This window comes from Erythrolamprus reginae, chromosome Z, assembly GCF_031021105.1.
Source record: "Erythrolamprus reginae isolate rEryReg1 chromosome Z, rEryReg1.hap1, whole genome shotgun sequence".
Taxonomy (NCBI): Eukaryota; Metazoa; Chordata; class Lepidosauria; order Squamata; family Dipsadidae; genus Erythrolamprus; species Erythrolamprus reginae.
Window position 1 is genome coordinate 30,784,117 of NC_091963.1, and position 22,927 is coordinate 30,807,043.

Sequence of the window (22,927 nt, forward strand, 5' to 3'; positions counted from 1 at the left end):
GCAAACTCACCTGACCTAAACCCCATAGAGAATCTATGGAGCATTGTCATGAAGAAATATGAGACTGAACAATGTAGAAGAGCTGAAGACAGCTATTGAAGCATCCTGGTTTTCCATAACACCTCAGCAGTGCCACAGGCTAATAGTTTCCATGCCACGCCACATTGAGGCAGCAATTGCTGTCAAGTACTGAGTACATATGCATACTTATACTTTTCAGAGCTCTGATATTGTTCTATGTACAATCCTTGTTTTATTGATTGCATGTAATATTCTAATTTTCTGAGATTGTGGATTTGGGGTTTTCATGGACTATACCCCATAATCATCACAATCATAACAAATCATAATTTCAACTAACTTGCATTGCATGTAATGAATCTCTCTCATATATTACATTTCACCTTTAAGTTGCATCACTGAAATAAATGAATGTTTTCATGATATTCTAATTTTTCAAGTTTTACCTGTACAGTGTTCCCTCGATTTTCGCGGGTTCAAACTTCGCGGAAACTCTATAACACAGTTTTTCAAAAATATTAATTAAAAAATACTTTGTGGGTTTTTTCCCTATACCACGGTTTTTCCCACCTGATGACGTCATATGTCATCACCAAACTTTCGTCTGCCTTTAATAAATATTTTTTTTAATAAACATAAATAAACATGGTGAATAATAATCTGAATGGTTGCTAAGCGAATGGAAAATTGCAATTTAGAGGTTTAAAGTGTTAAGAGATGGCTTGTGATACTGTTCATAGCCAAAAATAGTGTATTTACTTCCACATCTCTACTTCGCGGAAATTCGACTTTCGTGGGCGATCTTGGAACGCATCCCCCGCGAAAAACGAGGGAACACTATATATGTTACAGTGAAGTGTCATATTTTTCTAGAAAGGGGTTAAATAGTTTCACACATTTGTACTTATTTTTCACTGTTATGCTCTCTGGATAAAAATTTGTTTAAAAAGCAAGAGTAACAAAACTCCAGTGCAGCAGCTGAATATATAGTTCAGCTCAAGAAACTGAATAGATATTAATAACTAAATGGTAAATCAGAATATGCCAGAAGAAAGCACTGAAGTTTTACCTCTTTCCTTTTTCTTCCTTTCCTATTTCAGATGTGGGAAATGTACATGATGGAAAATCTAAGCAATGAGGAGGTACATCTAATTTGCACACTGGATCTCAGTATTGTAACTTTTTCCTAAATTACTAGTCAATCTAATGATAGCTGAAATAATTCAGTAGAAAAAGGAATATTAATACTAGATTCTGCAATTTTTCAAATGAATTTTTAAAGAATTAAGCTGCAGCTTATAAATGTGGATTGTAATCAGTAGTAAATATTTTTAGTAGAAAAAAGTACTGCTTGCTACATGAAGAAGATTTTTCATATTAACATTTCCAAGTTTTGTGGGGGTTTTTATTAATAGCTACGAGGAAATATCATTATTTCTCTAGTTGCATGTATTGACACTTTCAGAAGAATTTTTTGCTGCTGTTGCTACTTTCTATCTGTCCTCCATAAGCATATTTAGCCAATAGATGCATTTATTGTATTTATTTAAAAGATAAATAAAACCCTCCTTATCAACATTTGTGAATTTAGGTTGCATATAAAATTAAATAAAATCAGAAAAAAAGAAATACAATACAAAAAATTCCCAATAAACACAAAAACATGATAAACAAATAACTTGAGACTGGTAATAAAAACATTTAGGTATCTCACCAATTTTTTTTTAACAGACATTTTTTATTTTTCTTCTCATTAAAATAATATACAACATCATATATCTTCAATACAACTTAATAACCATATATCATCTCTTAAATACATTACAATAGGCTAAGTTACATTCCAATTTTGCTTTGTCATATTCAATCTGACTCAATCTTTCCCCTCCTTACTCCCCTCTTTCTATTTCAGGTGGCTATTCCACCTCTAATACCTACTTTCTTAGGTATCTCACCAATTTTTAAGGTTTTGCTACCCTGTTTCCCCCCAAATAAGACCCAGATTGATTTTTACACATGTGCCCAATATAAGCCCTACTCTTCCACAAGAATAAGCCCTAGTTAAGACCCCACTCGCCCCACTAATTGCATGAGGAAGGGCAAGAATCATGGGTAAAAATCAAGTTGGGTCAAAGATGGGTAGAGCTGGCCTGTGAGCCCAGCACCCATTTACCTTAGGACAGTTGCAGCCAGGCTTCCTATACCCCTGACAGCTGCCTTGCCTTGCCAGCCCACTTCTGTGGCTGCTTGTTGCCCTTTGCACAGATCACCCCAGCAACACCTCCATTTGCCAGCAGAAGCCTTTCTGTGTAGCTGAGAAAAGCTCTGAGGATTGACGACAAAAGGCCTCTGGTGTAGAACTGGGCACCATGTGCATCAATATAGAGCTTGTTTCTCAGCTGCAGAGGCCTTTCCTGAAGGCCTATGACGGCGAACAGAGACCCGAGTTGCCACACACAAGTGGTGACAAACAGCTGCAGAAGTGACCGGCAACAACCACATGGCTCCTGTTGGCTGGGGTTCCTGGTTCCGGTTTGGAAGGTGAGACAGTGGGAAAGACATCACTGAAAATAAGAAAGACCTTCCGCCCTCAAATTATTTTTTTCCACCTTCACAAATACAAATTCACATGTATATACCCTCGAGTACAGTGAAGGGCTGCTCATCTTCGGCGCTACTGGTGTGCCTTCCGAGGCTATCACAGGTGCGCGTGCACCCATCAGCACAAGACTCGGCTTCTCGGCATGTGCAGCAACTAAAATTTCACGTTGTATGTAAATTAAGAGCATATAAGTAATGAAAAATCTAGTCTATTGAATTGGCTATAATCAGACAAAACATTACACCATTGAATATACCCCAACCCAGGTTGAAACTAGCCAAAGCTAAATTTTGTACAATCAGATTGCTTGATTTGTAACCAGAGGTGGGTTCCTGCCAATTCGAACCGACTCTATAGAATGGCTAGTAACTTGATGTAATCCTATCTACTCAGACTGATCGACTATTATCTTGACCCATTTCAGTCCAGAATGATTTGCAATATTCCCTCCTCTTCAAAAGGATCTTGGGTCCCCCCCCCCCCCCCCATTTCTAAACTTTAGTACAACATTCAAGCACCGGTATGGTAATTATAGTGAAATATAAAATCCAGTGAATAATTGTGGTCTAAATTACAAATCAGAACTGAGCCAGTTCTCTAGGTGGTGCCATCTTGTTTTTTGCTTCTGCACATGCACAGAAGCTTTGTTTTAGTACCACTTATGCACGTGGTATGTAATGCACACAGCATGCTATGTGCACCCACACGCACAGCACATCCCTGAGTGAACTGGCTTTAGAAGAATCCGTAACCCTCCCCTGTTTATAACTAATACAATTGGGAACTGATCTGGTCTAGTGGTTAAGACATCTAGCTAGAAACCAGGAGAGAGTGAGTTGAAGCAGCATTTTAGGCATAAAAGCTAGCTGGATAAGCTTGAGCCAGTAAATAATTCTTCAGCTCACTTTACCCCACAGAGATGTTATTATAAGGAAAATAGAAAAAAAGGACTATAAATATTGACCACATTAAGTTATTTGTTAAAATAATAAAGACAGGATGTAAATATATAAATACATGTGTTATATAAACACTGCCACTGGATCTGCTCTTTTGTTTTCTATAAAGTCTAACATATTGATATGGAATAGGTAGCCAAATGAATTGTGCTTATAGACCATAACTCAGCTGTGAATGCATGTAAATATTCAGAAAATTCCATGCTTCTGTTATTTTGAGTTGGTTGTTAGATTCAAAATAATGAGAAATTTAATTCAAGTGAAAAAAGTTAAGATTTCAGGGTGTCCAGCAAACCTGGAAAACAGGGAAATCGGGGAATTATCAGGGAAATCAGCAATTTGGGAAATATCAGGGAATTATTGGGGAATTCGTGAAAAAATGAGAATAAATCAGGGGGGGGGGAAACGTATTAAAATGTTTAAACGTCAGGGAAGAATCATGTAAAAAAATGGATCGTGCTGCCTGGCAGAGTCAAGCAAAAATGAGCATAACTGTGGCAACAACTTGCTTCCTCAGCTACCACTATTTCTCCACGGCTTAGCCATTTGGTATGACCTCATCTACGACTGTGCCTTAACTAGATCGCAAATTACAGGGAAATATTAGGGAATTTCAAAATGCTTTCCCCCTGGACACCCTGGATTTGTTTGGGTTTTTTTTTAAATAGAAGTCTATATTTTCCAAGATTAAGTTTTCATATTGTCTCTGTGCATTCATCTGTGCATGTCGACAAGAAGTTTTGGACATCATAGGCTATCAGGGCTGCTTATAGGTTTTACTACAATATAAGAGCAAATGCCAAATCTTCTGCTTCTGCCCTTTAAATGCTTTCTGTTGTGACTGCTAATAGTTCAGCTATCTTCAAAGAGTATACTTCCCAGGGTTCTAATTGGCTAACACCTTTTACAGTTTAATTTTCCAACAGCATTCTATTGTTTTGAACATCTTTAATTATGTACATAGCGGCTCTAAGTATTGCACTTCAGAGAGATATTTTACAATAGAGTTTCACTTATAATAAATTTATCAGTTCTATGTATCCCAAACTGATATGTAGTTTAGACCACAATTACTCACTGGATTTTATATTTCACTACAATTACCATACCCGTGCTTGAATATTGTCCTAAAGTTTAGAAATAGTTGGGGGGGGCAAGATCTTTTTGAATAGGAGTGAATATTGCAAAGCATTCTGGACTGAAAGGGGTCAAGATAATAGTCAGTCAGTCTGAGTAGATAGGATTACATCAAGCAAAAATCTTCATTGAAGTGCTGTCACTGCAGTCTAATGTTTGATTGACCCCCAAGTCCCAAAACAAAGCAGAACAGAAACAATCTGTTTGGCCTCTAGGCTTATTGCAAAAAAGCCAAACAGAATTTGCACATTCTAAAAACAACAACAGACAGATTAAAATCAGAAAGTAACATAATATGAATCATGATAGAAACTAAAACCAGGAACATACTGTAGATAAAGTAGGACATTTGTTTCTGATTACTATCATACATGAACAAAATATGAACACAAATCTTATTTAGAAGTTAAAAATCTAAACTGTTAGCCTCCTACTTGTACATAGTTCGAAATATACAATTTCAACAATTTTGCAGATTATTCATAATTCCCTAGAAGTAAAAAAATCCAGTCCCCTGACTTTAGTCTTTTTGTACAGCTGTAAAAACAATGCTATTCTAATAGGCATTTAGATTTCAATGTTAGTTGGACTGACTTGTTTTGGTTGGATTTTAACTCAGGTTATATTTTAAAGCTAATTTTAATTGGAAATTAATTCTTAAGAATGTTTTAATGTATTGTAAACCACCAGGGTAAGGAAGTTATTATTCTGCAGATGTGGAAATTCAACTCCCACCACCAACAAACATCATGCATATCTGTCTTTGATGGCCCACACATGGACAGAGATAAATTCTCCAATCTTATCCTAAAACACTATTTAGCAATAGGGAACTATTTAGTGGGAACCGGGGTCGGGGGACTAGGACTTGCTGTTTTAGAGTGATGGCCCCTCGGATTCACCCCATATAGTTCGCAGTAGGGAATGTCAAGGCCCTGGTTGCAGGATGCTGCTGGTCTATCATCAACAAAGGTGCCCCAATCCAGGACTTACTCTTGGAGGAGGGGGCTGACCTAGCAAGCATAACCAAGACCTGGCTGGGCCAGGAGGGGGTGTTCCGCTCTCAGAGATGGGCCCAGACAGGTTTCAAGTACTGTACTGCATCAGCGGCGACAGCAGGGAAGGGGTGGAGGAGTGGCAATTATTGAATGGAAGACCCTTAACCCTCACAGGATCCCTGCTCCAGAGATTGTGGGGTGTGAGCCTCTGCTTGTGAGATTGGACTCTCGGGTTCAATTGGATTTGTTGCTAATGTACCTGCCTCCCAGCTGTGTTGCAACATCCCTGCCTGCGCTGATAGATGCAGTAGCTGGGCTGGCAGTGGAGTTCCCCAATCATGGACTGACCCAACTTGTACAGGGTCTGATTCACGGGGGGGGGGGGGACGACACACTTGACTTGGTGTTCCTTTCGAGACAGTGGAGTAATCATCTGGAATTAAGGGCTATAGACATCTCTCCCTTGTCATGGTCAGATCACAGGGAGGTGGTTCCACCCCAGGTGCCTAATGGACCAGAAGGGTTCCAGAGGGAGCTTGGGGAAATACCTGACTCTCTTACCGACAATCTGGCTGAGGCCCTGGTGGCTGCCTAGAATAAGGCATCATCAGGGACTCTTGACTGGATTGCACCTTTGCAACCTCTCTGCAACAATGGATCCAGGAGAGTTCTGGGAGATGAAGCACCAGAAGAGACATCTAGAGCAATGCTGGAAAACCAGTAAATCCGAAACTGACAGAACATTGTTAAGAGTCTATATTAAGACTTATCTAATGGCAATATGGGTAGCAAAACGTTCACATTTTCTGCACTTCTTGCGTCTGCAGATTCATTTCCAGCCGCCTTCTTTAGAATAATCTGCTCCCTTAATATGGAGGGAGCAGGAGAGCCCTTACAGGATAGAGCTGAGGAATTTGTTCAGTTTCTGGCAGACAAAGTTGCTCAGATTGGAACAGACCTGAACTCCACTTGGCAGGGTCGATTGAGATGACAGGGATAGATCTTAGTCCTATTGTGTGGCATGAGTTTGAGTCTGCGACTCCTGAGAAAGTGAACGAAGCTATGGAAGCAATGAGTGCCTCCACTTGCCTAATGGATCTATGCCCTTTCTGGCTCGTTTCGGCCAACAGGGAGGTGATACGAGGCTGTTTCCAGGCTGTGATCAATACCTCCCTGAGTGAGGGATCTTTTCCGTAGCTGCTTAAGGAAGCAGTTATGAGACTTGTCCTTCCCTGGATCCAGCTGAATTGAAAAACTTTCACCCAGTCTCCAACTTGTCCTTTGTGGGAGGGTTGTGGAGAAAGTGGTGGGACTTCAATTCCTGAAGTCATTGGATAAAGCAGATTATCTAACCCATTTCAACCAGGCTTCAGGCTTTGGTCGCAATGATGGATGATCTCTGACGAGCCTGGGACTGAGGATATTCTTCTATCCTGGTGCTTCTTGACCTCTCAGTAGCTTTCAATACCATCACCCATGATATCCTTCTGTGACAACTAGAAGGATTGGGAGTGGAAGGCACCATTTTATGGTGGTTCTCCTTCTATCTCTCTATCTGTTCACAGTCAGTGTTAGTGGGACGACAGAGTTGGACCCCTAGGCCCGTCAGTTGTGGGGTGCCACAGAAACCAGTCCTCTCTCCTCTCCGATTCAATATTTACATGAAACCTCTAGGTGAGATCATCTGCCAGCATGGGGTGAGGTATCAAAAATATGCTGATGATACCCAGCTCAACATCTCCACCCCATATAAGTTCAATGAAGTAGTGCAGGTGATGTGCCGATACCTAGAGGCTGTGAGGGTCTTAACAGACAAGCTCAACTCCGACAAGACTAGGTGGCTGTGGGACAATAATAATAATAATAATAATAATAATAATAATAATAATAATAATATATTAGATTTGTATGCCACCCCTCTCCGTAGACTTGGGGTGGCTCACAACAATAATAAAAACAATATAACAGTGACACAAATCTAATATTAAAAGAAAAGATATATAAAACCCCAGCAATTAAAACCATACAACCATAATCACCTCAGATCAGGCTCGCAATCTGAGCGTCCTCCTAGATCCACAGCTGAGACTTGATCAATATCTCAGCTGTGGCTAGGGTGACCTTTGCTCAGGTCCATTTTGTGCAACTGTTGCAACCTTATTTGGGCCAGGAGGTTCTTCACACGATCACTCATGCCCTTATCACCTCTTGACTACTGCAATGCTCTCTACATGAAGCTACCCCTGAAAAGTGTTCAGACTTTTCAATTGGTACAGAATGCAGCCACGCAAGCCATTGTGGGTGTACCTAGGTACACCCACATAACACCAATGTGCCACAAGCTGCACTGGTTTCTAAACACAATTCAAGGTGTTGGTTATCACCTATAAAGCCCTAAATGGTTCTGGGCCAGGCTATCTGCAGGACTGCCTTCTGCCTCATACTTTGACCTCTCAGCCTATCTGCGGGACCTGCCTCATGTCTCCCAGTGACCAATAAGAGCCCACAGTCGGCCTTGTCCAGGTCCTTTCAGCCAAACAATGTTGGTGGGTCTGTGGAAAAGGACCTTCTCTGTAGGGCTCCAGCTCTATGGAACTAGCTGTGTTAAATCAGGAGGCTGGAGACCACAGGTTGATAACAGCTCTTTTATTTGTAGAGAACGATCAGAAGTGCTCAGCTCTGTTAACAGTCTCCAACTGAGAACAACGGCAAAAGCAGCGTCTATTTATACCTTGTAAAAGTGCGGGAAAACCTTTTGACAGTTATTTGCTTTGGCGGCAAGTCTATTCGACTTGCTGCGCCTTAACCAATCAGCGATCAGTTTTCAAGCAGCATAACAAGACATAACAAGCTGCCTTCAGAGATTCATATATTTCCCATCTTGCCGGCCTTCGCAAAGTTGTAAAGACCTGGCTTTTCTAGCAGGCCTGGGGCCATTGATTGAATGAGATATTGCTTAGGTCTGGCCACGAGTGACAGTGAGAGTATGTATGTTTTAGTAGGGTTGTCAATTAATATTTTTATGTTGCTTTTAGAAATTGTTTTTACTTGTTGTATCCACCCAAAATAAAATAAATAAAAATTTTCTTCTGGAAGTTACATCAGCCTTTGATTTCTTCTTTACCATGTAGTGATTGACTTTTAGAATAATAGGGTTGGAAGAGACCTCAAAGGTCTTCCAGTCCCTTGCCCAAGGCAGGAGATCCTATAACTTTCCAGACTTTTTTTTGGATTTGATGGGATGGATACACAAGATCTTAGAACAAATAAATGAATAAAAGAACAGAATAATAGAACTGGAAGTGACCCCAGAGGTCCTCTAGTCCAACTCTTCACCCAAGCAGAGGCCCCTATACATTTTCAGACAAACTGCTTTCCAATCTCTTCTTTAAAATTCTGAGTAATGGAGCACTCACAACTTTTGGACGCAAATTTAATTATTCTCATTGCCAGGAAATTTCTCCTTAGTTCTGTGTTGCTTCTCTTCTTGGTTAGTTTCTAGCTATTGCTTCTTTTCCTGTCTTAAAGTGATTTAAGGTTGACTCCCTTCTTCATGGCATCCCCTCAAATATTGGAATACTGCTATCATGTCATCTCTAACCTCTCTTTTCCCTAAACTAGACATGATTACCGTATTTTTTGGAGTATAAGATGCACCTTAGTTTTGGAGGAGGAAAACAAGGGGAAAAGGCCTTTGCCTCCCAGCAATTTGCCAAACAGCAAACAGCACAGTTGATATACACTGTTTGCTGTGTATTTCTGTGCATGTGTGTCTGACCCATAGAAATAGCAAAGAATTGGAGAAATGTACATTACAGTGATCCCTCGAGTTTCGCGATCTCGATCTTCGCGAAACGCTATATCGCGATTTTTCAGAAAATATTAATTAAAAAATACTCCACTCTTCTCTCTCTCTCTTTCTTCCTCTCTCTCACTCTCTTCCTTCCTTTCTCATCTCTTTCTTTCTTTCCTTCTCTCTCTTTCTCTATCTCTCCCCCTCTTGCTCTCCCTGTTTTTCTCACTTTCCCTCTCTCGTGCACCGAGCGGCGGGCAGGCAGGCGGCGGACAAGCGGCGGCCGGACAAGTGGCGGCCGGAAAAGCGGCGGCCGGACAAGCGGCGGCCGGACAAGCGGTGGGCAGGCGGGCAGGCAGGCGGCGGACAAGCGGCGGCCGCGGCAGCAGCGAGGAGCCGAAGATCAGGGTTTCCCCTTTGCGTGGGCGGCGGGGAAACCCCAATCTTCGGCTCCTCGCTGCTGCGGCGCTGCCGAGCAGATCAGCTGCTGGGCGGCGGAAGGAACCTTCCCTGGGTCTTCCCAGGTGCGGAAGTAAAAACACCATCTGCGCATGCGCGGCCATGCGCAGATGGTGTTTTTACTTCCGCACCACTATATTGCGAAAAATTGAGTATCGCGAGGGGTCTTGGAATGTAACCCTCGCGATACTCGAGGGATCACTGTATTGCAGTATATTAATCCCAGAAAGTTTTCTTAAATGTAATCACACTAACTCCTCCCAATTATTTAAATAGATCTACTCCAAACATGACTAAGTCAGGGTTTAACTTAGTATTATCTTAATACTAGATACTTAATACTAAAATAGGACACTGTTAAATTTCATATTACTGTATACTTTTACAGATCTTTAAAACAGCTTTCTAGAAGTATTCTCTGCTATTTTAAAGAAGATACAATAGCACTAGGCCTCTTCAGATCAAGCCTTTATTTTTAAAAAGTTTCTTTGTTTTGTTAAGTGGTTTAGAACAATAATTTATTATAGAACAATAATAAATCAGTCTTTAAAAAATAAGTCTAATAATTGGAACATTTTATAGGCATTTATAGTTATTGATTTACCTCCTTGCAGCAAAACCCCCTAAACAAACAGCCAGTTTCAGCACAGTCTGATTAGCACAATAAAATAAAATTCTGTCTTCTTCGCTGGAAGGAGAGGCAGTTTGCCTCCGTGCCATTTTAGAACGTGGGCTTCTGGCATCTTCAATCAATCATCTGAGTGTCAGGAGGCAGATAATCAGTGGCTTGTGCTAATCAGGCTTTGCTGCTCTTTGCTGCAAGGAGGTAAAGTGTTGGCAGGCAGAGACCAAAGAGTGAGTGGGGGTGGCTGGGTGGGGCTACATTTGGTGTATAAGGCACACCCAAGTTTTCACCCTCTTTTGGGGGGTAAATCTTATACTCCGAAAAATATAGTAATTCTTGCAATCATTCTTCATATATATTTAGCCTCCAATTCCCTAATCATTTGTGTTGCTCTTCTCCGAACTCTTTCTAGATTCTCAGTATCTTTTTTATATTGTGGCAACCAAAACTGGATTTCAAGTGTGATCTTACCAAAACACTGTAAAATGGTACGAATAATTCATGTGATCTTGATTCTATCCCTCTGTTAATGCAGCCTAGGACTGCATTGGCTTTTAGGGCAGTTGCAGCAAACTGCTGGCTTATAATGAAGTGGTTGTCCACCAGAGCTCCTACATCCCTGTCACAGTTACTGCTATTGAGTTGTTGTTTTTTAAGTTGTTTTTTCCCCAGTAGTTTTATTTTCAAACCAATAGCTTATTTACTGGCTCCATGTTTAGTGAACTGAAACTCATTTTAAAACTGAGCAATTATTCCCTGAGGATTTCAGTCTTCTAAATTATATGGCAGATTTACTTTCCTTTGTTTAGTTTACTTTGTTAATTTGCTGGTTTCATAGGCTAGATTTTATTTTAAAAAGCTGTCCCTAATCACAGAAAGCTACAGAATAAAGGCCAAACATGAAAAGACAGGTGTTAGGGAGAAATAATGGTTCAGGAAGACAAACGTATGGATTTTAAGGGACAGCTAAAGCACACAAGAATGGAATTACTTATATAGAAGACATGTTATTCTACAAAAGAGAAGATCCTGTAAGAAAGCTACCTGTTGTCACTGCCAAATGATTAATCTATAGGTTATGGCACAGAGAGCAATACTTCCTTGAAGAACATAGGTGCTCATTAGGCTAATGTAGCTGAAGGCATTCTTTAGGAAATGGTTCTGAATGGTTAATACCACTCTTGGACGAGTAATTCCCAGCTTTACTGCATCCTTAATGCAATAAATATCTTTTTGGAACAGGAAACTTGGAAATATATCACTGAATCTTTATTATTAGAGGGCAATAATAGTAGTAGAGAATCTAAAATGGTGGATAATACTTTTGAAAATAAAACAAAACAAACCAGTTTCACATGCTCAAATCAACACTTTACAAATACATTTGAGAGCTCAAAGTGAATTATGATCATAATATTTTTACAATCCTTCATCTCTTGCTTCAAATGCAACTTGGAGATGCTGCAATAGTCCACAAGTCACTTTTTCAGGCTGTTGTAAATGTGAACATCATTAAACAAACTTTTGTAACTTGAGGACTACCTGTGCTGTATCTCTCTTACTTGAACATGATTTGATATTTTATTTCTAGCATCAAAATGGAAGTTGCATCTCAGAATTTTAATAACAAAACCAAACATTTTATTAAGCATTGTTTATGTTACTATCATATGCCAAGATTGGTGAAGAACATAAATAAAATCATGCCTCTCTCTCAAAGAAAATTAAAGAAACATTCATTGTATTGTTAATATTTTTATCTATTTTTAATGCATACTATTCACATTAAATTAAAGTACATGCTTTGTATAGGCTGCTTTTGGAATTATCTGTTTAGGTTCTTCATCTTAAGGGCAGGAGCAAAAAAGTCATATCTCAAAAAAATGTAGAATAAATTTTTTTGAGAATATATACCAATGGAAGATTCAGCTTGCTATGTATCCTAATATGTGGTATAGTTGCATACAACTTCAAATATTAATGACCTGGAAGTGTAAAAGTCAAAACTAGAGCAACCATAAATAAGAAAAATGATCTCTTTTTTCATCTGCAGCAACTGCTTCCTCAATATCTTAGCACTATGCCAAATCCTGCTCTTATTTTTGCAAAGAGAGAGAGAGAAAGAGAGGTGGGTGAGTGAGTGGGTAGATGATGGATGGATGGATGGATGGATGGATGGATGGATGGATAGATAGATTATGATTATCTTGGCAAGTTGCTAAGAGAACTTTAAATATTTGTATTTTTATTGCTATCTCTCTTACAATTAAACTACATTGTCTGAATTGTATTTAGCATAGAATTTCCATGCACTATCTGAACATATTACGTCTTTGCATTATGACCAGATCTTCAAATAGCATCAGAATGATATATTTAAAGGGCAAAACAATTGCTTCTCAAAAAGCAGATGCTAAAGTTTCATTGAGGTCACATTGTGTCAAAATGTGCATTAGTTGGATTTTGTACTGCAATTGATTCCTATAAAATTTTCAAAAATCTCATTACGAAACCATTTGGGAATGGAAAATATTACAGATAGAGCTTAGTAACTTTTACTGTCAGGAATCAAGTTGAAGAAGTTTGCACTATCATTTCTGTAATATAGTAGTTGGTTGCTTTTTTTTGAACTTTTGGTGAATTTTCAAACAAGATGAAGAAATTTGAGCAACTGATGACATCAGTCCAAAGTTAAAGACCATACTTTAGCTGGTCACCTTAATGGAAATTTCATTTTACAATAGATTTTAAAAATCTAATTTTGCTAGAATTAAATTGTTACATTTTTGAGCCTTTACAGATCTATAAATAGTTTATATTTTCACATACATTTTTCTCCAGGAGTAGTATTTGTGTTAGACCATAAAAATGTTTGGTCTTAACCAGAAAAAGATATACTTAAAAATCTATTACTAGAAATTAAAATTTGATATGTTTAAGATTTAATAGTTTCTTGGCTCAGATGAAATTAGAGACAGTCTATGGATTACTCCCATTCATTTGATAAACTTTACAACTGGTCCTCAGAGTTCCGATGATCACAATGGCCAGATTTCCAACATTCTGTACATTGGAAAACCTGGCAGGAAGACAGAAGTCATAGTCACATGAGGTCCTCAACATTGAGCATGGCCCTTGCTTAACAGTAGCCACTATGACTTCTGGAACTGCTATTGGTTAAGCAGTTTATAGTTGTATCACTTAGGGACAGCAATTTCAGTCCCAATTGCCTTTAGTAAGCTGATAACCTGTAAAAATTATGGTTTACTGCATATTTTTTTTGGTTCTTTAAAAAAGACCAATGATGTGTGTATGTGTGTGTGTGCATACAAATACACACACACATATGCACAAACTTTAAATTGACATATGAATGTCAAAATATTACATGGGTGAGACACATATTCTTTAGTTTAGTTCTTAAAATACAGTAGTTTCAAAATAATGATCTTGTCCATTAAAATTTCTCTTGTACCTTGGAATTATCCTTAATTTATCCGGGAATATCAATTACATTAAGCATGTAAAATGTCATGGGGAAAACGTGCAATATCCCTAAAACTGGAATGATCAAATCCCCATGGCTTTTTTAGAAATCAATAAGAAGCAATCATTTAAATTTCTAAGGAAATACAGGAAGAGTTATCAAAAATCTTTGGGTGGTATTCTTCCTGAGAACAATAGAGAACTTTAGTAACCTAGTAGTTGATGCATGGAATTCACTACCAGACTCTGTAGTATCATCACCTAACCCCCAAAACTTTACCCTTAGATTATCCACTATTGACCTCTCCCAATTCCTAAAAGGTCAATAAGGGGCTTGCATAAATGCACCAGAGTGCCTTCCGTCCCCTGTCCTACCATTTCTCTTTTACTAGTATCATGTACAGTATATAAATATTGTTATATCTTTGTATACCACTAATGCGTACTTGGCAAAACAAATAAAAATAGATAGATAGATAGATAGATAGATAGATAGATAGATAGATAGATAGATAGATAGATAGATAGATAGAGTCTGTTTTCCCAGATATTATTAGACAGGCAAATAAAACTAGGAATGGTACATCCCACTTTGCTACAAATATTTGAACAATAACAAAGAAATTGCCATACATGTTTGCAATATCACAATTTAAATGTTATTTAAAATACAGCATGAAAGGTAAAACCTTTATCTACATTAAAACAGAAGATTCCAGTGAAGATTTACCGATTACTGTTTTTTTTTTATCCAAAACCACATTTGGTAGAAGTCGCAGTTAGTTCAAACATTTAAAATATAAAAATTACATTTATAAAATCACAAGTATTTATTTGTTTGTTTGTTTGATTGATTGATTGATTGATTTTTATGCTGCCCTTCTCCTTAGACTCAGGGCGGCTTACAACATGTTAGCAATAGCACTTTTTAACAGAGCCAGCATATTGCCCCCACAATCTGGGTCCTCATTTTACCCAACTCGGAAGGATGGAAGGCTGAGTCAACCTTGAGCCGGTAATGAGATTTGAACCTCTGCAGTACAGCATTCTACCTGCTGCGCCACCCCGCTCAAGTAGGGTGTTTGCTATTATTTTCTAGCATTCAATTCTCTGCTTGTTGTCTATGTAATAAAAGAAATAAGAGTTTTGCATCTGTTTTGAAATATTTCAAAAAGACGGAAAAATAAGATCAAATCTATGTTTCTCTTTTTCTCCCCTAGGAAGACACGGATCACAATTATTATACTTCAAGGATATATGGCCCATTTGATTCTTCCAGCCAAGATTTGTGGGTAAACATTGATAAAATGGAAAAAGATAAAGTGAAGATTCATGGAATACTCTCCAATACCCATCGACAAGCTGCAGTAAGACATTTGATATATATTCCAATTTAATTATTTTCTCTAATACTTGAATTACCTTTATATTACGTGTCATTAATGTCATAACATAATAATAATAATAATAATAATAATAATAATAATAATAATAATTTATTAGATTTGTATGCCGCCCCTCTCCGAAGACTTGGGGCGGCTCACAACAAGCGATAAAACAATATTGTACAGGCACAAATCTAATATTAAGAAAAAACTAAAAACCCTATCAACATAGTATAGCATGTAATGAGAAATATTAATCTATAACTCAAATCTAGAAATCCTTATCTGATTTTTGCATTTATTGTATTAATAATAATAATAATAATAATAATAATAATAATAATAATAATAATAATTTATTAGATTTGTATGCCGCACCTCTCCAAAGACTCAGGGCGGCTCACCACAATAATAAAAACAATGTTACAGTGGAACAAATCTAATATTAAAAGAGAAAAACATATAAAGCCCATCATTTAAAACCAAACACATACACACCAAACATAAAATATAAAAGCCTGGGGGAAGTGTCTCAGTTCCCCCATGCCTGGCGATATAGGTGGGTCTTGAGTAATTTACGAAAGACAAGGAGGGTGGGGGCAGTTCTAAACTCCGGGGGGAGTTGATTCCGGGCCGGGGCCACCACAGAGAAGGCTCTTCCCCTGGGTTAGGTTTGAGCTTGTTGACACCCATCCAGACCCCAACAGCCTCCAGGCACCGGCACATCACTTCCACTACTTCATTGACTGGACATGGGGTGGAGATGTATAACTGGGTATCATTGGCATACTGATGATACCTCACCCCATGTCCTTGGATGATCTCACCCAGCGGTTTCATGTAGATATTAAATAGCAGGGGGTAAAGGACCAACCCCTGAGCACCCCACAAGGGAGAGACCTAGAGGTCAACCTCTGACCCCCCACTAACACTGACTGCGACCGACCAGAGAGGTAGGAGGAGGACCACTGGAGAACAGTGCCTCCCACTCCCAACCCCTCCAACCAGTGCAGAAGGATACCATAGTTGATGGTATCGAAAGCCGCTGAGAGGTCAAGAAGCACCAGGACAGAGGACAAGCCCCTGTCCCAGGCCCGCCAGAGATCATCCATCAACGTGACCAAAGCAGTTTCTGTACTGTAGCCAGGCCTGAATCCAGACTGCTGAGGGCCTAGATAATCAGCTTCTTCCAAGGACCGCTGGAGTTGGAGTGCCACCACCTTCTCAACAACCTTCCCCATAAAGGGAAGGTTGGAGACTGGACGGTAGTTATTAAGCACGGCTGGGTCCAGGGAAGGCTTTTTGAGGAGGGGGCACACAAGTGCCTCCTTATAAGGAGCCGGAAAGGACCCCCTCCTAAAGGAGGCGTTGACAATCTCCTGGACTCGGCTCTGTGTCACCTCTTGGCTGGCCAAGGGGAACACGGATCCAGTAAACAGGTGGCAGAACTCACAGCTCCAATGGCCTTGTCCACTTCATCAGGTGTCACCAAGTCAAACTCCTCCCAGACAGATGGACAAAGACGTTTAGCTCCAGTCACCTTGACTAACTCATTGTCAGCCGATACTGCTATGCAATTGGAGTTGAGATCAGCTCGGATCCGAGCGACTTTATCAGCGAAAAACGAGTTAAATTCCTCGGCACTGCCCTGCAAGGGCTCCCCAACTCCCCCCTGATTTAGAAGGGAGCAGGTCACCCTAAACAGAGTGGCCGGGTGGGATTCCGCTGATGCAATCAGGCGGCATGGTACGTGCATCTTGCCGCCTTGAGCGCCACTTTGTAGGTCTTAATAAAAGCTCTTACAAGTGTTCGATCGGATTCGGACTTACTCTTTCTCCATCGCTTCTCTAGATGTCTCTCCTGGCATTTCAACTCCCGGAGCTCCTCATTGAACCATGGAGCTCTACGGGGTCTAGTGCCACAGAGAGGTCACAATGGTGCAATTCGGTCAAGAGCCTCCGCTGCAGCCTTGTTCCAGGCCTCAGCAAGAGACTCCACCAAGCTATGGACAAGTGAATCTGGTAATACCCCAAGCGCCCCAGGCGTCTGGGGTGGAACCTCCTAATCGGTTCAGCCTCTCTGCGGGGGAGGGTTGGAGCCAGGAAATCAAGCCGCAGTAGGAAATGGTCTGACCATGACAAAGGCAATGTTTCTAAGCCCCTTAGTCTCAGACCATTACTCAATTGCTCCTAGAGGAATACCATGTCGGGTGTGTGTGTCCCCTCATGAGTCAGACCCTGAACTATTTGAGTCAGGTCCATGGTTGTCATGGTGGCAATGAACTCCTGTGCTAGTCCAGAGGAGCTGCCGAATGATGGCAAAGTGAAGTCCTCCAGGACAATAAGTCTGGGGAACTCCACTGCCAACCCGGCCACCTCCTTGAGCAGCACAGGCAGGGCTGTTGACATGCAGCTGGGAGGCAGGTACGTGAGTAACAAGCCCACCTGAACCCCTAAGCCCAACTTCACAATGAGGGACTCGCAACCCGCAATCTCAGGGACAACGAGTCTACGCAGGCAAAGATTCTCCTTGGCTACAATAGCCACTCCTCCCCCCCTTCCCTGGGGTCGAGGCTGATGCCATACCTGAAACCCGGCTGGGCATATTTCTGAGTGAGGAACTCTTCCCTCCCGGCCCAGCTAGGTCTCAGTCACACATGCCAGATCGGCCTCCTCCTCCAGGATCAAATCCCGGATGAGGAGAGCTTTATTTACTACCGATCTGGCATTGAGCAGCAGCAGCTTGAGCCCAGGGCCGGAATTACACTCGTCACCAGGACCCCAGTTTGAGCTCACAGGACTGGAACAAGGGATCGCTATTAAGCAGCGATCTCTTTTTCCTCCAGAACAGCTAGCCTTGTGATTCCCGCCAGATCTACCTCTCCCCAGCAGGACCAGAATATTCTGGCCCTCTGTCACTCCAGAGATAGATACCCGCATCCCTCCTGTCTCTCTACCGCCAGGTAAGCTAAATTCTACATTCATACTATCCCCATTGTTCCCATACATACCATGAAGAAATGGTCTCATTTTGTATACCTGTAGGAAAACATTTCAGGGAGTTTTTAAAAATCAGATGAGCCTTTGAATTTCTTTAAAAGAACCTGCATAAATATTACAAAATATTTTAAAAGCAAGAAATAGTTTCAGTGACATTCAAGTCAGGAGTTGCTTTGCCCTTGCATTTGATAGATGAATTATAGTCCAAATTGACTAGCTTAACTGCCATATTTAGAACTAGAAAGAAACAGCCCTGTATTTATCCTTTACATTTGTATGAGCTGAATTTCTGAGCGCTATTAAATCCTTGTCAAAATATTATTGTTTTGAGTTTCTTATCAAATGAGAAAGAGGTGACATGTAATTTTATTTCCATATCAAAAATATGTCTTGACTAATTCTGATTCCATACCAAATTGTTTTGTCAGGATATTAACTAAGCTTCTGATTTACATATATAATTCAGTGCCCCATTACTGCTGAATAGAATTCCTATCATTTTTCCACGTACTGAAAGCCACCATAAAAATCAAGATTAGTCCTAAAGGAATCTAAATTCAGTAGCAGAAATGACAATTCAGTTGTCATGTGAATGAATTGATTCAAGCTCTCTCACTTGAGAAGCTCTTGGATGTTTTTGAAAAGTCAGATCATTTGAAGAGATTCTTCACTAATAGTAAATATTCAGATATACAATTATATAAGAAGTTGAAAGAATGGAGGATGACTAAAGAGAAAGAAATAAGGCACTTAGATTTCGACTCTTGGTTAGGTAAAAATATTTTCCAAGATTGGTAAACTTGACAGAAGTAATAGAAAAAACTATATTATCTGTAAAGAGATAGAGAGAGAAATGAATACATTCTCCAGATATTAAAAATATATATATTATTTTAAAAAATATATATATTATTTTAAAAAATTCCCAGACAATAAAAAATAGTTATAAAGAGATTGGGAATGTGGAATCAGAGTCCCAATTAAAATAATAAATGTGATACAGCACAAAATACCCGGGAGCGCTCTTCTGCTGTTTTGATTGCAATTGCCAGCTTCTGCGAAGACAGTGCTAAGCTAGGCAAAGCTTGTCAGAGCCAACAAGGCAGCTTCACGCTTTCACTTTCCCCTCCCCCACTGAGCCTTTCCTTTCGGTCTCCATCTCCCCACCTCCAGGCCATCTCTCTCCCTCCAGTACCAAAGCCAAGTGACAGCACACCAGGGGTGAGTCCACGAAGGAACTCCGGCTTCCCATATTCCTGAGCTTTTGTGGAATGCAGAGAAACCAAGGATGCGAAAGTGTGAAACTGGCTTGTTGGCTCCGACATGCTTTGCCTAGCTTAGTGATGCCTTTGCAGTAGCTGCCAATTTTCACGGCTTCAGCATTGTGTCCAGTCCGTTTTAAAAGAAAAGTCTCACGGGTTCAATCAAACTTGATTGAATATGTGAGACATGGGCACGAGCTTGATTGAACTTGTGAGACATTGTCTTTTTTACTGGGCTTCTCTGGACACTCCAAAATACACAATGGAGCTACAAGTATCAGGAATGACGTGCATATCATGGTGGAACACAGTTTGGTGGTGACAGGTTAGAGCAGAGCAGGGACAGGCAGGCCATGAGATGGGTACAATAGCTCCATTGCATTTCTCAGCATTGTGTCCAGAGAAGAATGCTCATTGTACCAGCAAAAGGAAACTTCTCACAAGTTTGAGAAGTTTGATTGAACGTGTGAGAAGTTCTCTTTTGCCAGTGCAATGGGCTTCCTTCTCTGGACACAACGCTGAAGAACACGACAGAGCTACAATTCTCATCTGGACATACATCTTGCAGCTCTCCCCACCATGAGATGCCCGTCCTAGACACTCGTCCAGAGCGGTTGATGCCCTGGCTGGTTTGGAAGCCGTAGAGCTGGAGTTTGGGGAAAATAAAAAAAGACTTCTGCTGCTTTTCTGCCATACAGCCAAAGCAAAAGTTTACTTTCCCCCAAATCCTGCTCTTTGACTGTTGCGGAAGACGATTCCCTTGATTCTGGTCGCTCTTTACACAGCAACTCCTGCCTGCCCCGATTTTTTCATTTACTCTTTTTTACACTCCGGAGTGCAAAAAAACAGCACAATGGCAAACTGGAAGTGCATTTTTCTGAACTTCCGGTTTGTCTGCTACGCGGGTTTTTTTCACCTACCAGGCTTCAGAAAAGCCTGTGTGCATGCGTGGGGGCAGTCCGGAGGGGGTTGGGTATTCACAGGGGGAGGGAAAGGGTATGGGCACGTCACGCATATTAGCACATCCACCCCACCCTTTTGGCATGTGAACCAAAAAACGTTCACCATCACTGTATTAGGGTATAAATCTTACTTTTTGGAAATAACCTTGTTTTAGGCAAAATATTTCAATACAGGAGAACATCCAATATCACTTTACCATTTTAAAAATTAGAAAGCACAAATATGAATTTCTCTGCTTTTTCTTGATATTTTCAGTCAACCAGCCACTAAAAGGCATATTAGAAATCCGCTGTAATAAATGGTTGCCTTTTTTGACCAAAATATTTAGTTCTATATATCTTAGTTTTAAAGGATCCTTTAGCTAACCATTATAGAGTAATAGTTTTATAATATCTTTACCCTTTACCAGACCCGAATTAATGTATCAGTTTTTCAGAAATGGCTCTGCAATTAAGTAGATATTTAATATGTTTAACCTTGGCAATTTGTTTCATATGCAAGGATCTCATTTATCAAATTCATTCAAACTTTTAAAAAAAGTTTTAAAAGAGCCAGGGTGGTGCAGCACGTAGAGTGCTGTACTGAGGGTCACTGAAGCTGACTTGTAGATCTGAAGATCAGCGGTTCAAATCTCATCACTGGCTCAAGGTTGACTCAGCCTTCCATCCTTCCGAGGTGGGTAAAATGAGGACCCGGATTGTGGGGGCAACAGCCTTGCTCTGTTAAAAAAGTGCTATTGCTAACATGTTGTAAGCCGCCCTGAATCTAAGGAGAAGGGTGGCATAAAAATTGAATCAATCAATGAATGAATAAATAAATAAAATCCAGAATAACAATTACAGTTAAATCTAGATTATAACCTTTTTCTCTCAAAGAACAAGGGGGAAATGTGGCTTTTGTTTGGACTTGACATCATTTCACTGTTTTATGCTTTATTCCAGTTTCTCAAAGATAATAAATTTTCAGGAAGTAGCAAGGAGGCAAATAAAAAAACTGTCAGAGTGTTAAAATTTCTAACAGTTACTTTGTCAGAACTTGCCTATATTCTTCATCCTTGTTAAAGAGATACATCCTGTCATTATGCAGTAAAGTATAATGTTATACAGTGATCTCTCGATTAGCGCGGGGGTTACGTTCCAGCGAGGAGCCGAAGATGGGGTAAAGGCAAAGGGGAAACCCCATCTTCGGCTCCTCGCTGCTGCCGCGCTGCGGAGCGGATCAGGTGTTGGGCGGCTGAAGGAACCTTCCCTTGGTCTTCCCGCCGCCCAGGCAAAGGGGAAACTCCAAGATCGCTTGCCGCTTGCCGTATTGCAGCTTGGAGCCTTGCTTCGCCTCCTTCGCTGCAATACGGCAAGCGATCTTGGGGTTTCCCCTTTGCCTGGGCGGCGCTGGGGACATGCGGAGCCGCTCATCTAGGGGGGCGTGGACCGGCAAGGTGCCCTCCGCTCTCTCTCTTTCTCTCCCTGTTACCGGTGTGGTATAAGAGAGAGAAAGAGAGAGAAAGGAGGGCGACTTGCCAGTCCACGCCCCCCTGGATGAGCAGCCCCGCATGGCCCCAGCGCCGGACTCCGCCCTTGCCTCCGCCCTTGCCTCCGCCCTTGTTCGGCTCTGCAGCTGAGAGGCCACGTCCACCCCCTCCTCGGTGTCCCCGGCACCCAGCGTCCCCACGCCCCCTCCACCTCCCGGTAATGCGCCCGACCTCTGCCTCTCTCTTTCTCTCTCATATACCACGCCGGCAACAGGGAGAGAAAGAGAGAGAGAACTAGGGCGGACTTATTTTTTAATTAATATTTTTTGAAAAACCGCGTTGCAGCGTTTCGCGCTAATCGAGACCGTGCTAATCGAGGGATCACTGTATCATGTTAAAATTAGTGGAGAAAATGCAAATAGCTCCTAAGGAAAAGAACCGACACACAAACAAACCCACACAGCCAGAAAAAAAGATTTAAATTATTAAATGGTTACCTACAAAATAGTATGTATGCACGTATGTATGTATTATGTATAACAGTAATAAAATTATAAAAAGGAGCACATAATAAACACACATACATACACGCACGTATACACACACACACAAGTTATAGATTACATTATAAAATAAGTTGATTCATAATAGTAGGTGTTCTATATATTTATCCAATTGAGCACAATATTGTTTAGCTGAAGAAAGTCTGCTTTTCCTACTGTGTAAGCTGTCAAATGGCAGCTAGTGACTATGTAGAATAGAATAGAATA

At 40.5% G+C, this 22,927-nt stretch overlaps 1 protein-coding gene across 5 annotated transcripts in view; it reads left to right on the forward strand.

The window, feature by feature from the left end:
• The window catches only part of PLXDC2 (plexin domain containing 2), a 365,033-nt gene that overhangs the window by 192,058 nt on the left and 150,048 nt on the right, over positions 1-22,927 (forward strand). For 3 of the 5 annotated variants that reach the window (XM_070726234.1, XM_070726236.1, XM_070726235.1), the window contains exons 3-4: positions 1,122-1,163; positions 15,301-15,447. In XM_070726234.1, coding sequence (XP_070582335.1) covers positions 1,122-1,163; positions 15,301-15,447 — 189 coding nt within the window. The remainder of the gene's footprint in view (positions 1-1,121; positions 1,164-15,300; positions 15,448-22,927) is intronic. The other 2 variants (XM_070726237.1, XM_070726238.1) reach the window with 1 other exon arrangement.